Source organism: Phocoena sinus, chromosome 6 (assembly GCF_008692025.1).
Source record: "Phocoena sinus isolate mPhoSin1 chromosome 6, mPhoSin1.pri, whole genome shotgun sequence".
NCBI lineage: Eukaryota > Metazoa > Chordata > Mammalia > Artiodactyla > Phocoenidae > Phocoena > Phocoena sinus.
In genome coordinates this window covers 11,499,971-11,524,346 of record NC_045768.1, presented here as the reverse complement: position 1 = coordinate 11,524,346, position 24,376 = coordinate 11,499,971, and the positions used below count along the sequence as shown (strand labels likewise).

Below are 24,376 nucleotides of genomic sequence, written 5' to 3'. Positions count from 1 at the left end.
TCCTTTTCTATTCATGGAGTTTAAGCATATTTTCAGTTACATATAGTTATGTGCCTCTGAGCATCCTCCTATATGCCTAGTAATTATTATTTGGGCCCACTCTGTAGGGCTGGGTAGCAGGGACACAAAGCTGACCACTTTCCAGGCCGAACAGGGCTCAAGTCCGAGAAAGGTCTCTGGTTAACAGAGAAAGAGCAGCCCGGAAGTTGAGCTTCAGAAGAGGCACGTACAAGGCTCTCCAGGCTTTTCATTTCTACAAAAGCAACAGCGCGGAAGAACACTTCCAGCTCTAACTCTCTGTGGCTCTAAATCCAGACAAAGAAGAAAGGAAGACACTTGGCAAAACCCCATTTCCCCCAGGAGAAGCCCCATAATGGCTGCTCCCTTTTAGCTGTCCCTGCTGGCTCCTGTGCCGATCCAGGTGGCTGGGGACTTCAGGCTCACTGCGATCCACGCCCCGGGTGAGGAAGCAGGTGGGGGTGGGGGTGGTGATGGGAGGTGGAATGGGCCTCGGAAGGGAGGGGATACAGTGGGGCTCAGAGAAAAAGGGTCTTAGGTTCAGTACCTTAGGGAAATGAGATAATCCCCAAACTAAAGAACTGACTCTAAGCTGGGTACTCCTTGGAGCCTTCGAAACAGATGCTAGTCCGCCCCACGGTCTGTCATTTTATTAGTCTTTGTCACTCTCAGCTTTATACACAGTATAGATGATAAAGACTTACTGTACTGTGTCTGGAGGAGGTTTCTAAGGCAAGAGGCTGGTTTTGTCCATGGGCCTTATTTCCTGAAATAACTCTTGCTCAGATTATTTTACCATAAAGTAAACCTTTAAAATCCTCAATTAATTTTTTAAAATAAGAATTTAGGTCATTTTAGTTGTGTAGGATTCTTAAAAAGAAATTATAAATTTGGATTCTAAAATAATCTGTTTGAGAAAGAATCCCACAAACTCACATAAGCAATCAAATCAGAGAAGTATCTTATAGGAAAGAAAGCAGAGTTTACCCGGAGGTCAACTTCTATCCCTCTGTATGAATGGAAAAACCATTAGAATAAACAATTACCTGACAACTCTTAACAGCAACAATGGAATTCTCTATAATCTCAGTACTTGAAAATAGGTCTTCTACTGCCACTTCAACTTTGTTTATTTTTGAAAGTCATGATGAGTTCATAAATCTTTTCTATATCATGGTGCATCTTTTGACAAAGTGGAGTCTGGGCAATGTTATATGTAACTGTCCATTCTAAATGCTTTCTTCGCATCATTAACCACTTGGTATGACACAGGCCAGATAATTAAGACAGGTTTGTTTAATATTCTAAAAGAAGGTCTATATGATTATCCATTAATCAAAAGTAAACTTCAAACCCTGGACACTAAAGAAAATTCCTTATAGAGCCAGTTTACAATGTAATTATGAATACATATCTGTTCATGATCTGTGACTTTTTTTCTAAATGCAGGTCAACTGTTTATAGAGATCTATGCTCATTTAATTATTGCCTGTATAAAATTCACTCCTACATGTGTTAACTTGATAGACAGAAAAAACCCTGAAGAGCAATTACATAGTGATAGTTTTTCAGTGAAAAAGAAGAAAATATTTTTACACAGAAATTGTAGAAATAATAAGAATTAAGTTCAACAGGGATCTGAAAGTGGAAAGACTTAATTTTCTCCATTTGCTTTTCATTAACATCTTGCAGACCCACTGGCTCAAAAGCCAAGTGAAAGGAACTGTTATTTTTCCTTCTCCTGAGAGTGAGTGCATTGCTAATTCATTCATTCATTCATTCAATCATTCAGTCATTCCGTAAATACATACTGAACATCTACTCTGTTCTAGGTACAGTGCTAATTACGGAGATGCAGTGATGAAAAAATCTGATCCCTATCCTTATGGAAGGAGAATTGATAAAAACAGTCACACAATTAATTCTATAATTTACACTTAGGATGAGTGATTTCTTAGGAAGGTACTGGGAGCCAAGGAGCAGAGGGCCAGGACCCAGCAGCGTCTTGGTGATGGAATCAGACTGACCTGAGCGTGAATGCTGGTTTAGCATTTACTGGCTGGGTGGCTAGGGGTAAGTTACTTCATGTCTCTGGGCTCTATCTCCTCTTCAGATCAGGGATAACAACCATACTGTAAGGCTGCTGTGAAGATTTCATGATATAGCAAATAGTACCTGATCTGATCCACGGTGGGTGTTGAATCAATACTACCTCCTTTCTCTCTCCCACATTAACCCTTCTCTGAAGCTGTCCAGAAGAACGTAATTATCTGCTGACAGAATCAAGTTCCATATCCCAAAGTCCTTTTACCCTTTTCTTTGCTTATTCTCTTAGTTCAGAAGTCCTTAAGAGGAGATAATCAATAAATGTGTACACAACATCTCCCACATGACAGGCACTAGAGTCCTGGACTCTATTTCTTGTACCATTTCCAGTCAATGGTGGCTGCTAAGAGACTTCTGTGGCCAAACATACACTCCATGAAAAGTGTTGCTCTTCACAACCAAAAATGTCAGCAAAAACCAAGAAAAGATAAGCTCCAAGAAGTAATGCTCCCTAGCCCTTGGCCACAACTCAAGAGAGGTTAAGACTAGAATTTTAGGAAAGCTGAAGGACAAAGCGAAAGAAAGGACCATCAAAAGCAGTATCTCTGTGGCACCAGGCATTGAACTTGGAACTTTACATGTAATAGTTCACTTGTTCCTCCCACTTTCCTTTATTAGATAAGGAGGCTTGAGAATATAAGTAAGTATCTCAAGGTCCCAGAGTGGTGGAACCCAGTGTCTGGCTGTCTCCAAAACTCATGTTCTCTCCACTACAGCAGACTATATCATATTAACAACCCCTTCGTTATTCCTTGTTTCAATTTGCAATGCAGCAATTTAGTCATTTTAAATTAATCCTTGAAAAACTGCCAAGAGATTAAAATGCAAATTTCAACATGGCTAGAGCTCAATAGCGATTCTATGTCAAAAATCACACAAATTGGTCCTACAAAAGTTCAGATTCTCCTTAGAGGAAAAGCTTTCCTGCTTCCTTTCATACTTGAAATATGAAAAATCATTTCTTTTCCTTTTTCCATTCCTCATGAATATCAAAAGTCAACTGTAGGGATGCAGGGGGTTGTAATGGAAACAAAATGTTTCGGTTCCTTACAAACCTGGGTCACTACACCCCATTTGGAAGCAGACCTTGTGCTATAACCTCAGGCCTGTGAGCCCTGGGTCCCAACATGTAAAATGAGGCTCACGTCTACCTCTCACAGAATAGCTGTAAGGATTTAAATGGAACCATGTATGTTAGGAGTCTGGCAGATTGTTTTTATTATTCTCACTTAGAAACAAACAAGGCCAGCCTTTTACTGGTCTGCAAAGGAAGATTTAGGGGACAATGGGTCATACACGGGGAATTGGTTCATTAGTGGCAAAACCAGCAGAGGGAATGCAGATTTTTTTTAAATGGCAGGGGCAGGGGAGGTGGCTTACAGTGCAAACAGGAATTGGAGGTGGGGTTATGAAGAAGATACATTTTTTTTTCCTACACTATTTCTAATCTCAGTAATTGTGGTATTGAAAATTGAGAAACTGTCAGGACTTTCAGGTACCTTAAAGTTCTTGAGTAATTCTCAGTCCTTAAAATTAAAAAATAGAAAGATGAACTTAACCTAGGCAATAATTGTTATTATAACATTATTATAATAGCAAAACATTAGAGACAATCTAAATGTCTGTTAGTAGGTGAAACACAGTTAAAATATGTGGGGATTTCCAGTAAAATATGGTGGATTAAACATATGTATTTGTTTAATACATATTTTCTCTCTCTTGATACCATGCAATCCTCACCATCCCCTGCCAGGAAAAGTCACAATGAAATAATTTTAAAAGATGTAAACCTCAAAGAACAGGAGAAAAGATAGTAATGGCAGAGAGATGTCAAATTTTTTGGAAGCCAGATGTTATTAAAGAAGTGGTTCTCAACCTGGGTCATTCGCCCCAGTGGACTTCTGGCAATGTCTGAAGAGATTTTTGGTTGTCACGCCTGGGGGGTGGGGGTGGGTACCATCTTACAGTGGGTAGAGAGAGCCCAGGGATGCTGTTAAACACCCCACAACGTACAAAACGATCCTGCACAACAAAGAATGATCTGGTCCCAGGTATCAAGAGTGTCAACCGAAACTTTAGTTGAGAAACTAAAGAAGAATGACTTGGCAGCCCAGAAAAGGCTGGGCCCAGGGCACAGGGCAGCAAGCATCCAACCCAACGCACACCACAGAGCTCCAAAAAAGTTCAGGAACTGGAGACACCGAGCACCTCTAAAGGCTAGGGGAAGGGTGCTAATAAAAAGAAGAGTAATTCGATCCCAAGATTCTCCTCTCCCAGCTTACTCAGCTAGTCAACTGGCCTTCTGGCACCCCTCCTGAGGAAAAACTGTTTACATTCTAGTAACCAGAAAGGTTTGGGAACACTAGGTACAGCTGAGGGCAGGGGATAAAGAATTAAACAAAAAATGGGAGGGGAGCTTAAAGTATACATGCTAAATGTTCATATCCTATAACTTACCAGCCACTCAGCTTCCAGAACACGTGTTATGAAGCTTACAGTCACTGGCAAGAGAAAATTGACTAATCCAAAAGAAAAGATTCTGATATTGACATTTAAAATCCTCCCCTCATCCCCAGTAGCCAGGCCTCTAAGCCATGATCTACAGTAAAGCCCACCAGGTAACAAGCCCCATTCATGAACACAGAGCTTCCAATTAGCTTTTTAAGGCCTCACGCAGATAGGATTGGGCAGCTATTTGAGGAAAGGCCTCTACAATCAAAGATACAGAACAAAACAAACAGAAGAGAGGACCTCTAAGGAAGAAAACAATGCAAAGAGAAGAAAAATTTTTTTAATTTATGAATAACAGTGTCAAAGAAATAAGAAGAAATGTTGCACCCATGAAACAAGATGCCATTAAAAAATGAATAATCTATTGTATAACACCAAAAAGCTCTTGGATATTAACAGTGATGGCAGAAGTAAAGAATTCAAAAAGGTGGAAAGATTAGTTGAAGAAAGTAGAAAGAAGACCAAAAGAGACATGGAAAATACAAAAGTTATGAAAATTAAAGGATCAACACTAGGAAGCTTAACATGCCACCATAGAGACCCCAGAGAAAGAAAAGAGAAAAAAATAAAGAATTTTTTCAAAGAAATAATGTGAGAACACTTCCCAGCTCTAAAGGACATGAATTTTCAGACTGTACGGGTCCACCAAATATCCAGCACAGTAGATGAAAATGGACCCATAGCAAGGCAAATCACTGTACAATTTCAAGATACTAGAGACAAATAAAGGATCCAAAAAAAACCCCACCCAAAATAAAAAACAAAAAAAGACCCCAGCAATCAGAATGGATCAAGACTTCTAAGCTTCAACGTGAAATCTAGAAGTCAATGGAGCTATGTCTTCAAAGCTCTGAGGGTAATGCCCAACCCTATCAAGAGTAGAATAAAGTCATTCGCAGTCATGCAAGGTCTAAACATGTTGACCCAACACTGTCAGGAAACTACTGGAAAATGTTTCACCAAAATAAAGGAATAAGATAAGCAGTAAGATGTGAAATCCAGGAACTCTTATTTGACTAATGTATAAGAAAGAAAACATATCATAATCTATCGTATGATTCAGCTTGCTCATTGAAATGTAAACATTAACTTTTGATTTAAATTTTTTCCTGAAGACAGAGAAAGGATGGCGGAGGGGAAACGTGAGTGAGAAAAGGATACTTTATGTATATGTGTGTTTCTGGGGGAGAGGGGATCAGAGGTAATAAAGACCTAAATTCATCTTCCATGAGAAAGTCAATAACTGTTATCCGAAACAGAAAAATTAAGAACAGCAATATGAGCATGTCAGGAAAAAACATGGAGAGAAATACTACAACTGCCAAAAACCTGAAGGTAGCTGCCTCTGGGGAATGGGAATAAAGGAGAATTTGGAAATTTCATCAACAATTATGTGATATTACGTGTTTGTTTAAGCCGTTAATATGTATTACTTTCATAAGAATAAAATACCACTAAACAAAAATATCACTTAACATAGATGAAAGATATGAACAGTTTTGAGAGTACAGTAAAAAAATAAGTTGCCAAACAGTATGAATAGTACTGTTTTATGTCTAAAAAATGTCTACAACACACAAGGATTCATACATTTAACATGTAAATTCATAGAGAAAGGTCTGAAATGACACTCATCAAACTCTGGATGGAGAATGGGATTAGGGCTGGGGGAGGGATGGTGGGGCTGGGATGGTGGTAATGTGGGACCTTTCACTTTTTTTAATATGTACTTCTGAATTGTTTGATTTTTTTTACAACAAAGATATTTGTAAAGAATTTTTCACAGGTAAATGTTCGTAATACATTGTCATAGAAAAAGCAGGTATAAAGGTATATAATTGATATGATCCTCCCCCATTGTGTTTTTTAAAATGTAGCTTCCAAGCTTTAAAAAAATCAAAAGAACCCTTTTATCTCAAACAAAATATTACCGAATTCCCAATTTAAGTAGATAGAAATGAACCTGCTCTGAATAAAGCAGAAGCATCCATGCCCTGGTGGGTCAGCCGTTTAGCTCCCTCAGTCCTTCCCATGTCCCAAAGAACCTCAGGCAGGGCTCCAGGCAGAACAATTTGAAAACTACTACTATCACAGAAATGAAGAAAAGAAAAACTCAGAACATGACTTTCTCAGGGATTACAACGATTTTTTCTTTTGCTTCTTTTTTTTTTTTTTTTGCGGTGCACAGGTCTCTCACTGCTGTGGCCTCTCCCGTTGCGGAGCACAGGCTCCGGACGCGCAGGCCCAGCGGCCATCGCTCACGGGCCCAGCTGCTCTGCAGCACATAGGATCCTCCCGGACTGGGGCACGAACCCGCGTCCCCTTCATCGGCAGGCAGACTCTCAACCACTGCGCCACCAGGGAAGCCCTCTTTTGCTGCTTATAATACACATATATACATACCATTCCTATGACTTGGAACAGTTTAAACAGTAATAATATCTGTTCCTTACCATGCCTATATAACCAACTAAACCTGACACATTCATAGCAGCGAGGGGTGGAGAAGGTCAATAGAACTCCATTAACCTTTCCAAGTTATGATTCTATACTCATATTTCCTATTTCTTAGGGTGACTTTGATCAGTTACATTTTTCTAGAAAATTTTATATTATCACAATTTTCAAATTTCAAATTGGCTACGTCCAAGATTATTTTGTTGTTTTTAGAAATTTAGTTTTTAAAAAGTCTTTTTTTCAATTTTACTTTAACAATATTTTCTAACTAATTACATTGTAACTTATTGTTCAAGTTTGGATTTTTTTTATTGCTATCCTTCTTCTGGCTTCTTGAATTGCAAGTCAAGTTCATGATTTTCTAAAGTTATTATTTATAATGAAAGCATCCAAAGCTATGAATTTTCACAAGAGTAGTTTTGGCCAAATCTGTTAGGTTTTTGTTGTTCAGTGTTCTAATTATTAGATAATTATTATTATCTAAATAATATCCAATTTCAATGTTTTATCTTCTTTGACCCAACCACTCCTTCAAGTAGATGAATCTTTTAAAAATCTTCATTCATCATTAATTTCTAGGTTTATTTCATTGTAATAAAAGACAGTGGCCTGTAAGAGTTTGAATTTTCCTATTTTGAATTCTTCAGTGCAATCTAGCACATAATCAATTTTTTTTTTTTTTTTTTTGTGGTATGCGGGCCTCTCACTGCTGTGGCCTCTCCCATTGCGGAGCACAGGCTCCGGACGCTCAGGCTCAGCAGCCATGGCTCACGGGCCCAGCCGCTCCACAGCATGTGGGATCTTCCCAGACCAGGGCACGAACCTGTGTCCCCTGCATCGGCAGGCGGACTCTCAACCACTGCGCCACCAGGGAAGCCCCATAATCAATTTTTATAAATGTTCCATGCCACAGCCCTGGCTTCTGCTCTTTCTGCAGGACTTTTCCAGTTCTTTTTGGGTTCCTTCATTGTCTACACCTTCTTGACTGCTCAATAACCATCTCCTTTACGTTGCAGAAATTCCTCAAATTTTCTAGCTCATGGTGGCTCCTTCTGCCATTACGTGGACATTTTTCTCCTTAATTTTATAGTTCTCTTATCATTTCAATGGAATTTTTTGAGAGATGAAAGGTAAAATTATGGGCTCAAAGTGTAGCACAATATACGAGAACTCAGTTTCTAGTATCAGAAAGATCAATGTTTGAATTCCAGTTCTACCATTTCTGTGCTGTAGGACCTTGAATATGTTACTTAAGTTTTCAGGACCTCTGTTTCCTTATATAAAATAATAATTAGGGTACTGACTACCTAAGCTTATTACGAGAGGTAAACGAGAAAATACAGGTAAAGCACTGAATACCTTATTTGAAAAGCACTAGTACTCAATGAACATTAGCTATTGTTGTTAAAATGGTAACTGTGGTGTGGATTTTTTTATTACTTAATGTCAAACAAAAAAAAAGCAATATTTTCCACCAGAGCCTAATCACGTAGATAGTAAACTTTGTGAATATCTTCGACAATCCCAGTTTATTAAGACTGTTACCTAATCACAACACTATAGCCTAACTTCATTAATTAAATGTGATTACCTGACTTATTCCAGTACTTTAAAAAAGTAATCAAGTACATACCCAAAAGAATCAAAAGGATTGAACACAAAGTTCAATCTGTACACCAAAGTTCAAAGCAGCATTATTCACAATAGCCTAAAGGTGGAAGCAACCCAAGCGTCCATCGACCGATAAGTGAAATGTAGTATGTTACGTATATATAATGAAATATTATTCAGCCTTAAAAAAAGAAGGAAATTCTGACACATGCTACAACATGGATGAACCACAAAGGCATTATGCTAAGTGAAGTACACCAAACACAAAAGGACAAATATTGTATGATTCTACTTAAATGAGGTGCCTAGAGTAATCAAATTCATAGAGACAGAAAGAATAGTGGTTGCCAGGTGATGATGGGAGGAGGAGGGAAATGAGTTGTTGTTTAAAGGGTTACTTAATGGCCACAGAGTTTCAGTTGGGAAAGATGAAAAAATGGAGATGGGTGTTGGTGACAGTTGCACAACAATGTGAATGTGTTTACCAATGAAATATATACTTAAAGATGGTTAAAACAGTAAATGTTACATTATGTACATTTTGCCACAATTTAAAGAGCAACCAAGTGCCTTAGTGGTGGTGATTCTATATTTAATTCTACGTAGTACTATTTACAATCCGAGTAAAACATTTTGAAAATACGTCTTAAGCCTAGGCTAGATAACATCATTCGGCTTGTTCAGAGGGCAAATATTACCCTCTGCTCCCTCAGACTCAAGTTCACTGCTAAGTCTTTAAGAGGTGGGGATGGGGGTCCTCACACTTCTACCCACAATTACTTTTACTTTCTTAAAAGTCAATACAGAAATGTAGTAGGAGCATAATTTTACTTGAGTATATCTACCCTAATAAAGAAATCTTTACATGGCAAGTTCTTTACATAGAAGCATTTTATTTACAACAGCAAAAACTAAAAACCCCTAAATTCACAACAGCGAGGAAGTAGCTAAATAAGCTACATAGCAAATTGAATATTATGCAGCCAACAAAAATGACTGTGAATGAAATGGCAAAATGCTTATGTAATAGGTGATTCTAACTATGTAAATAATACATTCTCAAAAGACTACAATCAGACATCAATATGTTAATAGGTGATTACCTTTGAAAAGTATGAATAATGATCTTTCCTTGTCTTTATACTTTCTACATTTTTAAAATATTCTCTATTTGGTTTTACTTTCATAATGCATTATTTTTATAATGGGAAAATATATCCTTTTATTTTCTTTCAAAATTAGTAAAAAAAACAAAGAGGAATAAAAATTTAATCCACCCCTGCCCAAGTACTCACATTCTCAGGGATGCTGGGAAGTTCTCTGGTGTCAGGCACAGTAAAATAAGAATGCTGGAAAAGAAAAACAAAAGCTATTTATTTCTGCAAAAGCATGCAACAAGCACATTATTCAGAAATCAGGTAAATGATCTGAAGATAATTCCTCACTCAGATGAAGAAACAGGGTTTCACTCATAGAGAACAGTCTATGGAATATTTCCTTAGGATAATGTTGGATTAAAGCCAGATGCATTAAATCATTCATTTGGTAGATGGAGTTCTTTTCTATGAAAGAGGAACTTCTTTGAGATACAAAAGAACAGCTCAAGGAAGTTAAAGGCCAAATTCTTTTACGATGTTTGCAGGTTTCTGAACACATGAAAGCTACAGACGTCATAATTTACTGTTCAGTGAGGCAAGTGGACACTAGGGACCAAATATCACTAGGTTCACTCAGGAATGGTCTTTACCAACCAAACCTGCCATTTCATTTCAGCACCTGAGATTATATCCATCTACAAGCTGCGGGCCAAATCTGCCCCGAAGGCCCAAGGGATGTTAAGGACAGCTCCAGCGGAAGGACTGCTGCCCTGAGACACTGCAGATGGCTAACAGTGGAGAAAGTCTCTCCACTATGCATGCTCTGCAAATAAGCCTCCTGACTTCCAGTGCAAATTCCAGTGAAGGGAGCTGGAGACTCAGTGGAGTCGAAAACCTGACCTGTTCAGAGAACTTTCAAGGAGGCATCTCCATGTTTGTAACAAGCATGTGTCTCTGAGTTAAATGAAAACAGGCTGAACTGATGACACCTCCTCCGTGCTACTAAAGACTCAGAGAACAATGGCAAGCAGGAATGGAAAGAGCCTGGTGCTGCCCAATTAAAGAAGGGATTGTGCAAAGGCCAGGAAGGGTCACATACAGAGAAAGTCAGCTTAGCCATGGTCAAAGTTCAAACCTAGACCCCCAAGTGACATTTCAGGAAGTTCTCCCCACTCCCCATTCTTGGATAATTGCAAAATAAGTAGGTCTCTGGAAAAATGAGTTGTACAGGCTTCCTGAAATGAAAGGCCTGGAGGACAACTGCAATAACGAAAATAGCAACAATAACAGTATAAGCTATTTGTCTAATATTCGGCAGATATTTATGAACACCTGCTGCATGAAAGGCTTTATATCAGGTACTTTATAAATAGTATCTCTAATTTCCACAGCAAAATTTAAGATAGATATTATGTCCATATTACAAATGGGTAAATTAAGGCTTAGAGAGGTAAAGTGACTTAAGGTCATACAGCTAGTAGGTGACAGAACTAGGATTGAAACCAGGTCTGCATAACTAGAGCTATGCTCTTTCCACGATAACAGACTGTTATACCTGTGCTTTTTAATGAGCAAATTATAGCTAAAGCCATTTGAATTAAACTAATAAAACTGAAAAGTAAAAAGAAAAAAAAATTAAAAGATAACTTAAAAAACACCCCCTGCAGTGCACTATTCCAAAATCTGTGGGTTTGTGTCAAAACATTATCTATGAAGAATTATGACAGAGATTATGTAGCATATTAGTTATGGGAAACTAACTGGAAACTAGTTAATTAATTCAAGTCAACGATGAGGATTAAAATAATAAAAGCAAAATACAGGTTAAATTTGATGCCATGAGATACCAAATTCTATACCAAATGGCTAGAAGGGAGTCCCAGGAAATGTTCAGTAATGGAAGTCCACATGGTGATGGAGTCACAGAATAAGGATCGGCACAGTGAGGGAGAAAGGACAGGGACCACAGAGTCAGACACTTAATAGTTATGTGATCTTAGGCCACTTCACTTAATAGCTCAGAACCTCAATTTTTTAACCTGTAAATGGGAATTGTAATATCTACTTCAGAACTGTTGTGAAGAATAAATGTTATATATGTGAAGTGCCTAGCATTCCATAAATGGTATTTTAAAAGAAAATTATTACTCTCTCAACTGTTAGTTTATATTCCTATTTTTCTCAATCACCTATAGAAGACACACAGAAACATTCTCTCGTGACTCAAGACAGAAAGTCCAAGACTGCATTTTATCAATTTTTCAGGCTCTATAATACAGTTGAGACTGACCCTTCAGAAATGCAACATGGAGAGAGGAATTCCTTGTGAAGAGGAAAGAAGAAAATATCTGCCTTTACAAATGCAACAGATTGTAAATAGTGAGCCTACTCAATCCCAAAACCAACTACTCCCCGGGCTGTCCTTTGAGATTCTGTCCTGCTCCATCGCCCATGAAATGCTGGGACCAGAGGAGGTCAGAAACATTCCTAGAAACCACTGGCATGAAACAGCTGCATGTCCCCCCACCCCCCCCGCAACAGTTCTTCCTGCCCCTGCGATGGCTTGTCCTTGAGGCCTGGCAGCCACTCAAAGGAAGGAGAGGCCCTTCCTCCCCAGTAGCTGGTGACCCACCCAGGCTACTCCCCAGCTACCTGTCAGATGTCATTACAGACTGAAACGGTGAGATCAAGCTGCTTAGGAAAAGGGACAGAGACAAAGGCAAAGTTGCTTCACTATGAGGCAATGACTGGGGCAGGTTTAAAGCTCATTTCTTCATCTTTTCCAGACACTCTTCCTTACACAAATTTCTGGAAAAAGGTTTCTTTCCTTCCTATGCTCCATTAAAATGAGCAAAAACCTCTACCAGTTCCTTCTTTCCTCCCTTTCTTTCAACACTCATGGCCTAGTGGAAAGAACATAGGCTTGGAAGTCAGCCCTGGGTTTAAAAGCCCCGATCTCACTTATTAACCACACGACCTTAGATGGGCAAGAATCTTTTTCTCTCTAAGCCTCAACTATGAAATGAGAATGCTAATATCTATTTGTAGAGTTGTTTTGAACACTAGAGATGCATACTTGGCATAAATTAGGAACTTAGTATATAACAGATCTATTATTAGTTATTGGCAATAATATTGCTTTCAATGTGATCATCATGAAAAAAAACCCCTATATGTTCATTTTCTTTAAGAGGGAAAATACCAAGTTAATTACCACTGAATACCAACACTGTACCTGGTTCTACTGAAGCTGAAAGACAAAACTTCTTAAACATTCAGACCCCACAACATGGGGGAAATAGCCCCTGGATAATCAATAGCTGGTCAGAGGGGATCCATCTGAGAATTCTGATGAAGGTGGTGACAAGGGTTTGACCTAGAGAATTGCAGTAACTGAAATATGGAAAAGAACTCCTTATCTGATGCCTTATCTGACAGATGAGGAAATTGAGACCCACGAAGTTAAAGGTTTTGATTAAGATCACTCAGGTCATTGGCAAAACTATGACTTGGGGATTGAAATCTCCCAATTTGTAATTCAGAGGCTTTTCCACCCTGGCACACTACAGACCACATAGCACGTACATAGAAGAGTTCAAGGAAACGATCTGGCCAGGAACTGTGCTAGACAGTCTCTATCCCTGTCCTTGAGGGCGTACAGTCCAGTGGCGGAGACAGGAAAACAGGTTGTTCCAACGTGTTTTGTGACTAAGTACTGCAAAGTGTACAAGCTGCTTGGGGCAAAAAAAGAAAACCTTAGCTAAGGGGGGTTACCCTGGTAAACAGGGGAAAGGCGGTGTTGAAGGTTCGGGGGTGGCAGGATGGGCTTCAGTGAAGGGGCAGACACAGCAGTGCTAGGGGGCTAAGCATGAGGCAAGGAGCCCCACAGGGGCTGAGGAGGCAGGGGTCAGCCATCCCATTCCAAGCCCAGCATCTGCCATTCAGGAGATGATAGCGATGGGATGACAGCCAGGAAGAGAGGAGCCTGGGGGCATTTGGGATCCATTTCTCATGGAATCCCAGAGAAAGAAAGAAATACATCTCCCTGGCCTGTCTTGAGGTCTCAGAGTACTTGGAGGTGGGGAAGGTACGGATGACAGAAGACAATCCCATTTGGCTCTTTCTTACTGTTAATTATGGAAAGGTTTCTCAGTGATTGCTAATATTCTGCCGCCACTTACCACGCTGAGATGAACAGATACTCCTGGGTCAGGGATAGGAAGTTTGTGCAGAGTTTCAAGAAGCTCATTCCACTGACTCTCCTGAAAGAAATAAAAGGCCTAAGTAACAAAGGCAGGGCTGAGCCCTTAGTCAGAGACCTGCAGGGAGGTCTGGGCACACAACAGAAATAGGTTTGATATTCAAGTAGGGTTGGACAAAAGACACTGCTTAGGCTCAATAAAAGAGCCAAACAGATCCACCCACACCAAGTTTGACATTTTCTACCTAGTGAGACACCTACCATGACCGCCTTTTATGGATCATATACCATAAGTTCTCAGCAAATCTATCCTCTCAACTCCATAGCAACAACTTTTAAATGCAAACAACCCCAGCTTACAGGGCGGGGGTGGTAGGGAGAAATAACGATGACACTATAGATCTTGTCTTCATCATCATTACCCTCAATTAATTTTATTGAGTGTTCACTGGATACACAGCAGCCTCCAATTATGGAAAGTTAAAAATGAACTACTACAACAGCATGGAATACAGAATGGTGGCTGTGCATTTTAATTAGTGAAACTGAGCCACAAAGTGAAATGCAAAGCAGTACAAATTCTTCGACGGAAAACAGGTTCACCTTTAAAATGCTCAAAAGAACACTGTTTACGGAATTATCCAAAAGCTATTTCTCCCACCCTGTGGAATTCTCTGTGCTGATAAAACAGTAATAAGCTTACATTTGTACCCATTTGGTAGGTGTTTGAGCCTCACAACTACCTCACTTTACAGGTTGAAAACTAAGGCTCCGAAGGATAAAGGAACTTGACTCAAATCATCCAGCTGGTAAGTTGCACAGCCAGGAGCTAATCACAGGTTTTCTGTGTTCAAACCCAGAGCCCTCTCTGCTCTTCCACAGCTGTCTTTGTTAGTGAATTTAAAGGAGAGGGAAAAGAGGATGGGCCCAAAGTAAAATCCTGTTTCAATCTGAATTCATAAGTTACTCAAATTTCTCAGGGGGTAGAAATGAACGTGTGCAGGTACACAAGTTTAATTTTGCTCTGAAACAATCTCAAATTTACAGAATAATCACACGACAGTACAAAAAAACTTTATTTCCATTTGAGAGTGAGTTACCAACATTATGTCCCAACATCCATAAATAAAAAGGACATTCTCCTACATAACAACAATTAATCATCAAAATCAGGAAATTAACACTGAAACAACATTACCATCTAATCCTCAGATCCCACCAAGTGTTGCCAACTGTGCCAATAATGTCCTTGAATAGCAAAATTATCCAGTTCAGAATCACATGTTGCCTTCAAATGCTGTGACTCTCTAGTTTTCATCAGTCAGGAACAGTTCCTAAGTCCTGGATTTGTATGAACCTGACAGTGAGACCAACCATTTTGTAAAATAACACTCACTTCTTTGATGTTTTCTATTGATTCAGATTTCAATTCATCCCATTTCTGATGATGTTCACTTTAATCATTTGATTAATTCACCTGAGGTCTCTATTGTGAGATCACTCATTCTCCCTAAAGTGAACCAGCTATACATATACATATATCCCCACTTTTTTGGATTTCCCTCCCATTTAGGTCACCACAGAGCATTGAGTAGAGTTCCCTGTGCATAGGTTCTCATTAGTTATCTATTTTGTACACAGCAGTGTATATATGTCAATCCCAATCTCTCAGTTCATCCCACCATCCCTTCCCCCGCTGGTATCCATTTGTTTGTTCTCTTCATCTGTGTATCTATATTTGCTTTACAAATAAGTTCATCTGTACCATTTTTCTAGATTCCACATATAAGTGATATTATATAATATTTGTTTTTCTATTTCTGACTTACTTCACTCTGTATGAGTCTCTAGGTCCATCCACGTCTCTGCAAATGGCACGATTTCATTCCTTTTTATGGCTAATATTCCACTGTATAAATGTGCCACATCTTCTTTATCCATTCCTCTGTTGATGAACATTTAGGTTGCTTCCATGTCCTGGCTATTGTAAATAGTGCTGCAATGAACACGGGGGTGCATGTATCTATTTTTAGTTTTTTAAGGAACCTCCATACTGTTCTCCATAGTGGCTGTACCAATTTACATTCCCAACAACACTGTAGGAGAGTCCCCTTTTCTCCAAACCCTCTCCAGCACTTACTGTTTGTAGATTTTTTGATGATGGCCATTCTGAATGGTGTGAGGTGATACCTCATTGTAGTATGTATGTATTTATGGCTGTGTTGGGTCTTCGTTGCTGTGCGCGGGCTTTCTCTAGTTGCGGCGAGCAGGGGCTACTCTTCGTTGCGGTGTGCGGGCTTCAGCAGCTGTGGCTCAAAGGCTCTAGAGGGCAGGCTCAGTAGTTGTGGTGCACGGGCTTAGTTGCTCTGTGGCATGTGGGATCTTCTCGGACCAGGGCTCGAACCCATGTCTCCTGCATTGGCAGGGGGATTCTTAACCACTGCGCCACCAGGGAAGCCCCCTCATTGTAGTTTTGACTTGCATTTCTCTAATAATTAGTGATGTCGAGCATCTTTTCATGTGTTTGTTGGCCATCTCTATATCTTCTTTGGAGAAATGTCTATTTAGTTAGGTCTTCTGCCTATTTTTTGATTGGGTTGTTTGTTTTTTTGATATTGAGCTGCATGAGCTGTTTGTAAATTTTGGAGATTAATCCCTGTCAGCTGATTCGTTGGCAAATATCTTCTCCTATTCTGAGGGTTGTCTTTTCGTCTTGTTCATAGTTTTGTGTGCTGTGCAAAAGCTTTTAAGTTTAATTAGGTCCCATTTGTTTATAATTGTTTTTATTTTCATTACTCTAGGAGGTGGGTTGAGAAAGATCTTGCTGTGATTTATGTCAGTGTTCTGCCTATGTTTTCCTCTAAAAGTTTTATAGTTTCTGGCCTTACATTTAGGTCTTTAATCCATTTTGGGTTTATTTTTGTGTATGGAGTTAGGGATCGTTCTAATTACATTGTTTTACATGTAGCTGTCCAGTTTTCCCAGCACCACTTATTGAAGAGGCTGCCTTTGCTCCACTGTTTATTCTGGCCTCCTCTGTCATAGATTGGGTGACCATAAGTATGTGAGTTTATCTCTGGGCTTTCTATCCTGTTCCATTGATCTTTCTTTCTGTTTTTGTGCCAGTTCCATACTGTCTTGATTACTGTAGCTTTGTAGTATAAAGTCGGGGAGCCTGATTCCTCCAGCTCCATTTTTCTTTCTCAAGATTGCTATAGCTATTTGGGGTCTTTTGTGTTTCCATACAAATTGTAAAATTTTTTGTTCTAATTCTGTAAAAAATGGCCTTGGTAATTTGATAGGGATGGTACTGAATCTGTTGATTGCTTTGGATAGTATAGTCATTTTCACAATATTGATCGTTCCAATCCAAGAACATGGTATATCTCTCCATCTGTTGGTATCATCTTTAATTTCTTTCACAGTGTCTTATACTTTTCTGCATATAGGTCTTTTGTCTCCCTAGGTAGGTTTATTCCTAGATATTTTATTCTTTTTGTTGCAGTGGAAAATGGGAGTGTTTCCTTAACTTTCAGATTTTTCATCATTAGTGGATAGGAATGCAAGAGATTTCTGTGCATTAATTTTGTATCCTGCAACTTTACCTAATTCATTGATTAGCTGTAGTAATTTTCTGGTGGCATGTTGAGGATTCTCTATGTATAGTATCATGTCATCTGCAAACAGTGACAGTTTTACTTCTTTTCCAATTTGTAATCCTTTTATTTCTTTTTCTTCCCTGATTGCCATGGCTAGGACTTCCAAAACTACATTGAATAAGAGTGGCAAGAGTGGACATCCTTGTCTTGTTCCTGATCTAAGAGGAGATGCTTTCAGTTTTTCACCACTGAGAATGATGTTTGCTATGGGTTTGTCATATACGGCCTTTATTATGCTGAGGTAGGTTCCCTTTATGCCCACTTTCTGGAGAGTTTTTATCATAAATGGGTGTTTAATTTTGGCAAAAGATTTTTCTGTATCTATTGAGATGATCATATGGCTTTTATTCTTCACTTTAATATCATGTATCACACTGATTGATTTGTGTATATTGAAGAATCCTTGCAGCCCTTGGATAAATCTCACTTGATCATGGTGCACGATCCTTTTAATGTGTTATTGGATTCTGTTTGCTAGTATTGTGTTGAGGATTTTTGCCTCTATGTTCACCAGAAAATTATGGTCTGTGATTTTCTTTTTGTGTGTGTGATATCTTTGTCTGGTTTTGGTATCAGGGTGATGGTGGCCTCATAGAATGAGCTTGGGAGTGTTCCTCCCTCTGCAATTGTTTGAAAGAGTTTGAGAAGGAAAGGTGTCAGCTCTTTAAATGTTTGACAGAATTCACCAGTGAAGCCATATGGTCCTGGACTTTTGTTTGTTGGAAGATTTTTAAATCACAGTTTCAATTTCATTACTTGTGATTGGTCTGTTCATATTTTCTATTTTGTCCTGGTTCAGCCTTGGAAAGTTGTACCTTTCTAAAAATTTGTCTATTTCTTCCAGGTTATCCATTTCATTGGCGTAGAGTTGCTTGTAGTACTCTCTTATGATACTTTGTATTTCTGTGGTGTCAGTTGTAACTTCTCCTTTTTCACTTCTAATTTTACTGATTTGAGTCCTCTCCCTTTTTTGCTTGATGAGTCTGGCTAACGATTTATCAATTTTGTTTATCTTCTCAAAGAACAGCTTTTAGTTTCATTGATCTTTGCTATTGCTTTCTTCGTTTCCATTTCATTTATTTCTGTTCTGATCTTTATGATTTCTTTCCTTCTACTACCTTTGGGTTTTGTTTGTTCTTCTTTCTCTAGTTGCTTTAGGTGTAAGGTTAGGTTGTTTGAGATGTTTCTTGTTTCTTGAGGTGGTATTATATTGCTATAAACTTCTGTCTTAGAACTGCTTTTCCTGCATCCCATAGGTTTTGGGTCATCATGTTTTCACTGTCATTTGTTTCTTTATTTCCTCTTTGATTTCAACAGTGATCCACTGGTTATTTAGTAGCATGTTGTTTAGCATCCATGTGTTTGTATTTTTTACAGTTTTTCTTTTTCCTGTAACTGATTTCTGATCTCACAGTGTTGTGGTCAGAAAAGATGCTTGATACAACTTCAATTTTCTTAAATTTACTGAGGCTTGATTTGTGACCCAAGACGTGATCGATCCTTGAGAATGTCCCATGTGCACTTGAGAAGAATGTGTATTCTGTTGCTTTTGGATGGAATGTGCTATAAATATCAAGTAAGTCTATCTTAATTGGTCTACTGTGTCATTTAAGGCTTGTTTCCTTATTAATTTTCTGTCTGGATGATCTGTCCATTGGTGTTAAGTGGGGTGTTAAAGTCCCCCACTATTACTGAGTTACTGTCGATTTCACCTTTTATGACTGTTAGCATCTGCCTTATGTATTGAGGTGCTCCTATGTTGGGTGCATTAATATTTACAATTGTTATATCTTCTTGGATTGATCCCTTGATCACTGCAGAGTGTCCTGCCTCAGCTCTTGTAACAGTCTTTATTTTAAAGTCTATTTTGTCAGATATGAGTATTGCTACTCCAGCTTTCTTTTGATTTCCATGTGCATGGAATATCTTTTTCCATCCCCTCACTTTGTCTGTATGTGTCCCTAGGTCTGAAGTGGGTCTCTTGTAGACAACATATATATGCATCTTGTATTTTTTATCCATTCAGCCAGTCTGTGTCTTTCGGTTGGAGCATTTAATCCATTTACATAATTATCAATATGTACGTTCCTGTTGCCATTTTCTTAATTGTTTTGGGTTTGTTTTTGTAGGTCTTTTTCTTCTCTTGTGTTTCCTGCCTAGAGAAGTTCCTTTACCATTTGTTGTAAAGCTGGTTTGGTGGTGCTGAATTCTTGTAGCTTTTGCTTGTCTGTAAAGCTTTTGATTTCTCTGTCGAATCTGAATGAGAACCTTGCTGGGTAGAGTCATCTTGGTTGTAGGTTTTTCCCTTTCATCACTTTAAATATATCCTGCCACTCCCTTCTGGCCTGCAGAGTTTCTGCTGAAAAATCAGCTGATAACCTTATGGGGATTCCCTTGTACATTATTTTTTGCTTTTCCCTTGTTGCTTTTAGTTTTTCTTTGTATTTAATTTTCGTTAGTTTGAATAATATGTGTCTTGGCGTGTTTCTTCTTGGGTTTATCCTGTTTGGGACTCTCCGTGCTTCCTGGATTTGGGTGACTATTTCCCTTCCCATGTTAGGGAAGTTTTCAACTATAATCTCTTCAAATATTTTCTCAGACCCTCTCTCTTTCTCTTCTTCTCCTGGGATACGTATAATTTGAATGTTCGTTTGTTTAATGTTGTCTCAGAGGTCTCTGAGACTGTCCTCATTTCTTTTCATTCTTTTTTCTTTATTCTGCTCCGTGGCAGTTATTTTCACTATTCTATCTTCCAGTTCACTTACCCATTCTTCTGCCTCAGTTATTCTGCTACTGATTCCTTGTAGTCTGTTTTTCATTTTAGTTATTGTGCTGTTCATCACTGTTTGTTCGTTCTTTAGTTCTTCTAGGTACTTGTTAAGTATTTCTTGTATCATCTCGATCTCTGCCTCCATTCTATTTCTGAGATCTTGGATCATCTTTACTATCATCACTCTGAATTCTTTTTTGGATAGATTGCCTATTTCCTCTTCATTTATTTGGTCCTGTGGGTTTTTACCTTGCTCCTTTGTCTGAAACATATTTCTCTGTCGTCTCATTTTGTCTAACTTACTATGTTTGTGGTCTGCTTTCTACAGGCTGCAGGGTCTTAGCTCTTCTTGTTTCTGTTGTCTGCCCTCTGGTGGGTGAGGTTGGTCCAAGGGCTTGTGTAGGCTTCCTCGAGGGAGGGACTGGTGCCTGAGCTCTGGTGGGTGGAGCTGAGTCTTGTCCCTCTGATGGGCAGGGCTGCGTCAGGGGGTATTTTTTGGGGTGTCTGTGAGCTTAGTACGACTTTAAGCAGGCTGTCTGCTGATGGGTGGGGCTGTGTTCCTGTCTTGGTGGTTGTTTGGCCTGAGGCATCCAGCAGTGGAGCCTGCAGGCAGTTGTGAGATCTTAGATCTTGGTGGAGACCTCGTGAGAGCTCACCCCAATTAATAGTCCCTGGGGCCGGGAATTTTCTGGCAGTCCTGGACTTGGCGCTCCCACCCTAGGGGCTCAGGCCTGACCCCTGGCAGGGAAACTAAGACCTTGCAAGTTGCATGGCGTGGCCCCCCCCAAAAAAAAGGAAAGAAAAAAAGGAAAAGAAGAGAAACAGACAAACAAAACCCAAGACAAATGATAAGCACAAAACCAAACAAAAACAAGCAAAAAAAAAAAGGCCAAAAACCCCCCCAAAACAGGAAAACAACTGAACCCCAAAATGAAAACAATGAAAAAAAAAACTAATAAAAACAGAAAACAAAGAAAAACAAAACCAAAGAAACACAAAAGAGTAAAATATAGAAAAATAAAAAATATATTTTAAAACGTTTTTCTTAAAGAACATATAAAAATAAAAACAGGGAGAGACCTTCAAGATGGCAGAGATGTAAGAGTGGAGATCACCTTCCTCCCCACAAATACAACAGAAATACATCTACACGTGGAACAACTCCTATGGAACACCTACTGAACGCTGGCAGAACACCTCAGACTTCCCAAAAGGCAAGAAACTCTCCACGTATCTGGGTAGGGCAAAAGAAAGAAGAAAAAACAGAGACAGAAGAATAGAGACAGGACCTGCAACTCTGGGAGGGAGCTGTGAAGGAGGAAAAGTTTCCATACACTGGGAAGCCCCTTCACTGGCAGAGACAGGTGGTGGACAGGGGGGAAGCTTCAAAGCCACAGGGGAGAGTGCAGCAATAGGTGTGCACAGGGCAAAGCGAGAAATTCCTGCACAGAGGATTGGTGCTGACCAGCACTCATCAGCCAGACAGGCTTGTCTGTTCACTGGCCAGGGCGGGCGGGGGCTGGGAGCTGAGGCTCTGGCTTCAAAGATCAGATCCCAGGGAGAGGACTGGGGTTGGCTATATGAACACAGCCTGAAGGGGGCTAGTGTGCCACAGCTAGCTCGGAGGGAGTCCGGGAAAAAGTCTGGAACTCCCTAAGAGGCAAGAGACCATTGTTTTGGGGTGGGCTAGGAGAGGGGATACAAAGCACCGCCTAAAGGAGCTCCAGAAATGGGCGCGAGCTGCGGCTATCAGCGCAGACACCAGAGACAGGCATGAAACGCTAAGGCTAGTGCTGCAGCCACCAAGAAGCCTGTGTGCAAGCACAGGTCTCTATCCACACCTCCCCGCCCAGAAGCCTGTGCTCCCTGCCACTGCCAGGGTCGCATGATCTGGGGACAAGTTCCCCGGGAAAACACACAGCATGCCTCAGGCTGTTGCAACATCACGTCGGCCTCTGCTGCCGCACGCTCAGCCCGCGCTCCATACCCCTCCCTCGTTCTGGCCTGAGTGAGCCAGAGCCCCCTAATCGGCTGCTACTTTAACCCTCGCCTGTCTGAGCAAAGAACAGATATGCCCTCAGGTGACCTACATGCAGAGGTGGGGCCAAATCCAAAACTGAACCCCAGAAGCTGTGTGAACAAAGAAGAGAAAGGGAAATTTCTCCCAGAAGCCTCAGGAGCATCAGATTAAATCTCCACAATCAACTTGATGTACCCTGCATCTCTGGAATACCTGAATAGACAAAGAATCATCCCCAAATTGAGGTGGTGGATATTGGGAGCAAATGTAGACTTGGGGTTTGCTTTCTGCATCTAATTTATTTCTGGTTTTATGTTTATCTTAGTTTAGTATTTAGAGTTTATTATCTTTGGTAGATTTGTTTATTGATTTGGTTGCTCTCTTCCTTTTTTTTAATATATATTTTTTCCTTTTTCTCTTTTTGTGAGTATGTGTATGCTTCTTTGTGTGATTTTGTCTGTATTGCTTTGCTTTTAACATTTGTCCTAGGGTTTTTTTTCTGTTTTTTTTTTAGTATAGTTTTTAGCGCTTGTTATCATTGGTGGATTTACTTTTTGATTTGGTTGCTCTCTTCTTTCTGTTTTCTCTTTTCTTTTTTATTACTTTTTAATAATTTTTTAAATTTTAATAATTTTATTTTAATTTTTTTCTTTCTTTCTTTCTCCCTTTTCTTCAGAGCCATGTGGCTGACAGGGTCTTGGTGCTCCAGCCAGGTGTCAGGCCTGTGCCTCTGAGCTGGTAGAGCTGAGTTCAGGACATTGGTCCACCAGAGACCTCCCGGCCCCACATAATATCAAATGGCGAAAGCTCTCCCAGAGATCTCCATCTCAATGCTAAGACCCAGCTCCACTCAAAAACCAGCAAGCTACAGTGCTGGACATCCTATGCCAAACAACTAGCAAGACAGGAACACAACCCCACCTATTAGCAGAGAGACTGCCTAAAATCATAGTAAGGTCACAGACACCCCCAGAACACACCACCGGACACGGTCCTGCCCACCAGAAAGACAAGATCCAGCCTCATCCACCAGAACACAGGCACCAGTCCCCTCCACCAGGAAGCCTACACAACCCACTGAACCAACCTTAGCCACCGGGGGCAGACACCAAAAACAACAGGAACTATGAACCTGCAGCCTGCTAAAAGGAGACCCCAAACACAGTAAGTTAAGCAAAATGAGAAGAGACAGAAACACACAGCAGATGAAGAAGCAAGGTAAAAACCCAGACCAAAGAAATGAAGAGGAAACAGGCAGTCTACCTGAAAAAGAATTTAGAGTAATGATAGTAAAAATGCTCCAAAATCTTGGAAACATAATGGAGAAAATAGACGAAACGTTTAACAAGGACCTAGAAGAACTAAAGAGCAAACAAACAATGATGAATAACATAATAAATGAAATTTAAAATTCTCCAGAAGGAATCAATAGCAGAATAACTGAGTCAGAACGGATAAGTGACCTGGAAGATAAAATAGTGGAAATAAGTACTGCAGAGCAGAATAAAGAAAAAACAATGAAAAGAATTGAGGACAATCTCAGAGACCTCTAGGACAATATTAAATGCACCAACATTCAAATTATAAGGGTCCCAGAAGAAGAAGAGAAAAAGAAAGGGACTGAGAAAATATTTCAACAGATTATAGTTCAAAACTTCCCTAATATGGGAAAGGAAACAGTCAAGTCCAGGAAGTATAGCGTCCCATACAGGATAAATCCAAGGAGAAACAGACCAAAACAGATATTAATCAAACTATCAAAAATTAAATTCAAAGAAAAAATATTAAAAGTAGCAAGGGAAAAACAACAAGTAACATACAAGGGAATCCCCATAAGGTTAAAAGCTGATCTTTCAGCAGAAACTCTGCAAGCCAGAAGGGAGTAGCAGGACATATTTAAAGTGACGAAAGGGAAAAACCTACAAC

General features: G+C 39.6%; 1 protein-coding gene across 9 annotated transcripts in view; it reads right to left on the bottom strand.

Annotated features, from left to right (window-relative positions):
- DENND1A (DENN domain containing 1A) overlaps nt 1-24,376 on the bottom strand; it is a 540,688-nt gene that overhangs the window by 245,888 nt on the left and 270,424 nt on the right. For 7 of the 9 annotated variants that reach the window (XM_032634249.1, XM_032634244.1, XM_032634240.1 and 4 more), the window contains 2 exons: nt 13,982-14,062; nt 9,999-10,052 (listed from right to left, as the gene is read on the bottom strand). In XM_032634249.1, the coding sequence (XP_032490140.1) occupies nt 9,999-10,052; nt 13,982-14,062 (135 nt within the window). The remainder of the gene's footprint in view (nt 1-9,998; nt 10,053-13,981; nt 14,063-24,376) is intronic. The other 2 variants (XM_032634243.1, XM_032634245.1) reach the window with 1 other exon arrangement.